At 33.5% G+C, this 6,172-nt stretch overlaps 1 protein-coding gene across 3 annotated transcripts; it reads left to right on the plus strand.

Moving 5' to 3' along the window:
* The first annotated feature begins 917 nt into the window (after positions 1-917).
* Positions 918-5,671, plus strand: LOC112722368 (probable alpha,alpha-trehalose-phosphate synthase [UDP-forming] 9). 3 transcript variants are annotated; one of them, XM_072207084.1, is made up of 5 exons: positions 918-980; positions 1,531-1,613; positions 2,615-4,648; positions 4,741-5,014; positions 5,084-5,671. In XM_072207084.1, exons 3-5 carry the CDS (start codon positions 2,643-2,645, stop codon positions 5,348-5,350), a joined length of 2,547 nt encoding a protein of 848 aa, XP_072063185.1. In that variant the 5' UTR covers positions 918-980; positions 1,531-1,613; positions 2,615-2,642; the 3' UTR covers positions 5,351-5,671. The 3 variants fall into 3 exon arrangements, with proteins under 3 accessions (XP_072063185.1, XP_072063183.1, XP_072063184.1); XM_072207082.1 differs by having other exon boundaries at positions 921-980; positions 2,549-4,648; XM_072207083.1 differs by lacking the exon at positions 918-980 and having other exon boundaries at positions 1,326-1,613.
* The last annotated feature ends 501 nt before the right edge of the window (positions 5,672-6,172 follow it).

The raw sequence follows: 6,172 nt of genomic DNA on the forward strand, positions 1-6,172 counted from the left end.
AATTTTATGATTTAAAGTCTAAAATTTAAGATAATTAAAATAATTTTAAAAAGATTAGTTGATATTAATAAAAAATTGATTACTTAATATTATTCTTAATTTATTCATTATCCACGGGACCCCACCATGAAGGGGTATTCGTGTCATCTTTATTATTATTATTATTATAAACCCTTTAAGATCTAGATATTGAAGAAAGTATGTAGCTTATTTAGCACCATAACTTGGACTTGGAAAAACAGATTATTAAACTTGGTTATGTTGCCTTTTATAATGAGATTAATTTTACTATAATGTGTGACCCATTATGAATTGCGTCTCATCTCTTTTGTTTTTAATCAAAGTTTATTGAAATATACCAAAATATATATATGGGATGGATGTGACTGCCAAAGAAAAAGAAGAAACGAGATATCATATTAGTGATAGGGAATGAGAGAAAAAGGGAGATCAGGGTTGGCATCATGGTAAGGTCCAACATGATCGAGCAGCCACATCACATGCTTTAAGTAGTGTAGTGTTGGTCACTCTCACTCCCTAATTCTATACCCGTATAATATGTATATCCTTTTCCATTATCCTAATCTTTTGCCCCTCAATCACTCCATTCTCTCCTCCACATTTATTCACTAGATTGAAATGTTACAATATTTATAGAAGTATTCACTTGTCGAGTTTGTTAGCTTGTAAAGACTTTAATGAATAGATATCTGACCCAAAAGATCAAACTTTCAATACTTGATTAATAATAAAAGATATCTCTTCTACTTAACCGCATTCCTTGAATTAATTATTTAATTATAAACAAGATATGCGCTCTCTCTCTCTCTCTCTCTCTCTTTCAATTATATGTATATGTTTATCCAAAAGAAATCTATATATGGATAAAATGAAATTATATATTTTCTAAGTTTGGTGGCAAAACAAGGTCAATCTGTTTTTCATTATGACATTATGTGTATTAATGCAATGTAATGTAGGTAGGCATCAAATAAGAGTGTAAATCAAGCAAAGTAGTGTAACTTACATTCATATCCGGATTATCTGTTATTTCTTGATTTTTCTTCGATGTTTCTTTGCTTCATTCACTTTATACTTTATAGTTTATACTTTATACTAAGTAGTTTGTGAGATCAAACAAACGTACTCTCATAAAACATATGTACATGTTTCCAACGTTTTTTATTATTTCAATTTTCTGTTAACAGAATTAATTGCTAATAATTTGTTAGTACTAATTAGATTAGATATGAATCATCATTCCAATTCGGTTCCAATAACCCTTTATAACTCCCACAATTCTCATCAGTCATAATATCCTTCTTATCCATAAACAAATCTAATATTTGTTCATTTTTATTTTAAAAAGAAAAATGTTAACACTCACTTTTTTGTTCTGAATTATTCATGACAATATGATATGTTTTTTCCCCATTATTGTTCCTTCACTCTTCCTTCAATTTGATTCTTTCTTTTTCCTTCTCTCCTTTTTTATTATATCTTATATGTATTCATATTTGGTTTCCTCAGTTGCATTGTTTGTTCAGCCATCAAAGGGAAACAAGTTTCTAAGAAACAACCTTTGTTGTCTGCATCTGTTTGATCCTTCTCAGGTAAATGGCTTCTACAACTATTCTTTCTGCATGTTGTTAATGTGTTTGGTGGGGTTAGGAAAACGTGTTTCAGTACAATGCTCAGTGAGAAAATGAGAAAAACAAAGATTGTTAACAATAATAATGGCACATGCTGCTGAATCTAGGTGGCAATACTGATATTCCACTCTGCTGAATATAGTTTTGCTTTCCTTATATGTTTAACGGGGACATAAATTTCGAGTTGTTTTTTGGATAAGGATAAATTAGTTGTACTTGCACACTTGGTCCATTTCATTAATTCAAAGATTTTTTTTCTTAATGTTCATTTATTTGTTAAGGATTTTGATGAAAGTCCGATCATGGTTTATTTATTTATTTGTGAAGGTTTCCTAATGAGTTGAGAAGGAAGGGAGGGGGGTGTTTGAATCAAGGAAACACAAATGATATTTTACAGTTTATGCAGACTGATAAATCAATTTGAATGAACGTATTTGTACTAATATAGGGTGGATAAGTAAAACAATATGACTATGTTGTTTCTTGCTAAATCGGTATAAGCAATTCAATCGATGTTCTGGATTAGAGTGCTGCATAATGTGAGTTGGAGTGTTGTTGCTGCATAAATTGAGTTCATGGTATTTGATCTCCACTAAAATTCTTTCTTTACCTTTTCATTTCTATGTTTCTGATAAATTAATCTTTGGTTGCATATCATTGTACTGTGGTATGAGCAAGAGAAAAAATGTCAAGTGTAAAGAGATCTTCATGAATTTAACTACATGAATTTCAAGTTATATATATATATAGCAATACTTGTGTGTAATTTACATGCTTCTTAATCTGTAGTTGTATTTGAATTTAGAGGATTTTGCTTGAGTAGTTAACTTGTGTCATATATTTCTGTGGCATTGTTTCACTCTATGGTGGTAACTATTTCTCTTCTATCTTCACAGGTGCTTGATCTTCCTTACTCATTTATTCGAGATTCTTTAAGTTTTGGATAACATTTCAAATTTCAGGCTCAATAACTTGGAACTGGAAAAAAGGATGGTGGCAAGATCATGCATCAATTTGTTGGACTTGGTGCCAAGGGAAGTTTTAAATTTCCCTCAAACTCATCGAGCTCTTCGGCGAGTTATGACAGTTCCAAGAACATTTTCTGATGTAGATGGCAAAAGAAGGGATGATGATGATGATGAAGCGGAGGATTATTCAAATGCTTTCTCATCAGAATGCAACCAAAAGATAATCATAGTAGCAAATTTTCTTCCAATCAATGCTGAAAAGGACAAAAAAACCGGCAGATGGTGTTTTACTTATGATGAAGGTTCTATTTTGTGGCAGTTAAAAGATTCTATCTCTTCTGAAACCGATGTTTTTTACGTGGGATCGTTGAAGGCCGATGTAGATGCTAGCGAACAAGAGAATGTTTCTGTTGAGTTGTTGGAGGAGTTCAATTGTGTGCCTACCTTCATTCCTTCAGAACTACAGAAACAATTCTATCATGGATTCTGCAAGCAACATTTGTGGCCTATATTCCATGACATGTTGCCAATGTTTGCTGACTTTCGCAATGGCTTCGATCGATCCTTATGGCATGCTTATGTGTCTGCTAACAAGATTTTTGCAGATAAAGTCATGGAGGTCATTAATCCAGAACAGGATTATGTGTGGGTTCATGATTATCATCTTATGGTTCTTCCAACATTTCTGCGAAGGCGTTGTAATAAGATCAAGCTAGGATACTTCCTTCATAGTCCATTTCCTTCATCAGAAATCTATAGGACTTTACCTGTTAGAGATGAAATTTTGAAAGCATTACTCAATTCAGATTTAATTGGCTTTCATACATTTGATTACGCGCGCCATTTTCTTTCGTGTTGTAGTCGAATTCTTGGCTTAAAGTCTGAATCTAAAAGGGGTTACATTGAGCTTGAATACTTTGGCCGTATAATATCCATTAAAAGTTTGCCAGTGGGGATTCATGTGGGTTGGCTTCAATCTGCATTAGACCACTCTTCTTCTTTAGTCAAAGCCAGAGAAATCTACAAGAAATTTAAGGGTAAGAAACTTGTTCTTGGTGTTGATGATATGGACATATTCAAAGGTATCGGTCTAAAGCTCTTGGCAATGGAAGAACTCCTTCAGCAGTATCCGGAATTTCAGGGTGAACTTGTGCTTGTCCAGATTGTGAATCCACCAAGGAGTAACGGCAAAGATGTCGAGGAAGCGCAGAAGGAGACATATATTACTGCTAATAGGATAAACAAAAGGTTTGGTTTTGCCGGTTACCAACCTGTGATCATCATTGATCATCCTATTCCTGTGTATGAGAAGATTTCTTACTTTGCTTTGGCAGATTGTTGCATTGTGAATGCGGTAAGAGATGGTATGAATTTGATTCCATATGAGTATGTAGTGTGTAGGCAGGGGAGTTCTAAAATGGATGAAGCTCTAGAACTTGATCCTGATTCTCCACATACAAGTGCACTTGTAGTTTCCGAATTCATGGGCTGCTCGCCATCTCTTAGTAGCGCAATCCGGGTGAATCCATGGGACATCAATGGTGTAGCTGATGCAATGAATTTGGCCATCAAAATGCCAAGTGAAGAGCAACAGTTGCGACATGATAAGCACTATCGATATGTTAAGTCTCATGATTTAGCTTACTGGAGCAGAAGTTTTATGCGGCATCTAGAACACTCTTGTAAGGATCATTTTAGGAATCATTGCTGGGGAATGGGGTTTGGTCTGAGTTTTAGAGTCTTGTCCCTTTCTCCAAGTTTCAGGAAGGTTTCGAATTACAACATTGTCTCAGCATATAAAAGGACTAGTTGCAGGGCAATTTTTCTGGATTATGATGGTACAATTGTGCCTCATTCCTCCGTTGTTAAACTCCCAAGTGCTGAAGTCATAGCCATTCTAAATAACATTTGCAATGACCCTAACAACACAGTGTTTATAGTAAGTGGCAGAGGAAAAACCACATTGGGTGAATGGTTCAATCAGTGTAAGAATCTTGGTATAGCAGCTGAGCATGGTTATTTTGTGAGGCAAGTGATTTTATAATCAATGACATCCAAAAAATTCCTTTTGGTATCTGCATTATGAAGCTTTTTCTTTTTCTGTTTGATCTTTTCTGCAGATGGGGTCAAGAATCAACTTGGGAAATGAGTCATATTTGTACAAACTTTGTATGGAAAAGCATTGCTGAACCTGTGATGAGATTGTACACCGAGGCAACGGAAGGCGCCTATATAGAGACCAAAGAGAGTGCCTTGGTATGGCATTATCGCGACGCGGATCCTGATTTTGGATCTTGGCAAGCCAAGCAGCTGCTAGATCACCTTGATAGTGTTCTTGCAAATGAGCCTGTAGTTGTTAAGAAAGGAAAGCATATCATTGAAGTAATGCCACAGGTATATACCAATCTTTTTCATCTCTTAACCTATGAATATGGTTGTACTTAAATATCTTAATATTTGCAGGGGATTACCAAAGGTCTAGTTGCAGAGGAGGTTCTTTCTTCCATGGCCGAAAATGGGAAATCGCCAGATTTTGTATTGTGCATTGGGGATGACAGGTCTGATGAAGACATGTTTGAGAGCTTATTAACCAAAGCTTATGGTGGAACATCTTTGCCAGCACCAGAAATCTTTTCATGCACTGTTGGTCAAAAACCAAGTAAAGCTAAGTACTACTTAGATGATACAGTGGATGTGATGAGGTTGCTCCAAGCTCTTGGTACTTCTTGAGCTAGAAGAATGGAAGTGTGTTTTGACTTTTGAGGGTGTAGGACGCATAACATAGATAGGTTTAGGGTATGATAGTTGTTAACTTGTTTTTAAGCTAGAGATATACCTAATCATGCTTTAAGAAACTAGTTTCTAATTCAGATAGTGAGCAAGTCGAGTATTAGAATGTCTGGCTTTGATTGTTAGGAAACCGCAAATAGACTCTTTTTTTTTAGCAATACATTCGCTTGTTGATAATTTATATTCAGTTAAACTCATAATTCAATTCATGACAAAAGAATACTGAAATGATATAATAATTCTTTCTCATTTATAGTTAAATTACGAATTTGATTGAGGATGGTATTAGACAAGTGATATCTTCCCTTTGAATACAAAATGTAAATATATAAAAGGTCATATGGCTTTAGAGGGGTAAAAAAAATACACTAAATTAACTCATAATATTCCAACAAAAACTTGAGCCAAATTATTTTTTTACCTCTTCACTTTCTTGACTTCTTAAAATTTTGTCAAAGTAAATTGATAAAGTAAAAAAGTGAATATTTAATTATTGTTAATTTTATAATTTATATTATGTGTGAATCTCATTGTTTTGTTTTAATGATAATTAAATATTTTATTTTTTTATTTTACTAATTCTTATTTTAAAGGAATTTAATTAATTTTTAGTAGCTAACTATATAAATTAAAGAAAAATATTCTAAAGTATAAAAAAATTTATGATAAAATAAAAAATAAAAATTTAATCATCGTTAATTTTATAATCTACTATATATCTCTAATTTTACAACAAAAATGTGCCACATGTCACTTTCTCAT

This window comes from Arachis hypogaea, chromosome 11 (assembly GCF_003086295.3).
Source record: "Arachis hypogaea cultivar Tifrunner chromosome 11, arahy.Tifrunner.gnm2.J5K5, whole genome shotgun sequence".
Lineage (NCBI taxonomy): Eukaryota > Viridiplantae > Streptophyta > Magnoliopsida > Fabales > Fabaceae > Arachis > Arachis hypogaea.

Excerpts from the sequence above, each read along its gene's own strand:
- LOC112722368 (XM_072207084.1), top strand. The coding sequence starts at position 2,643 with ATGGTGGCAAGATCATGCATCAATTTGTTGGACTTGGTGCCAAGGGAA. Across the intron at positions 4,649-4,740 it reads GAGCATGGTTATTTTGTGAG|ATGGGGTCAAGAATCAACTT; the intron begins GCAAGTGATTTT and ends TCTTTTCTGCAG. Across the intron at positions 5,015-5,083 it reads TCATTGAAGTAATGCCACAG|GGGATTACCAAAGGTCTAGT; the intron begins GTATATACCAAT and ends TAATATTTGCAG.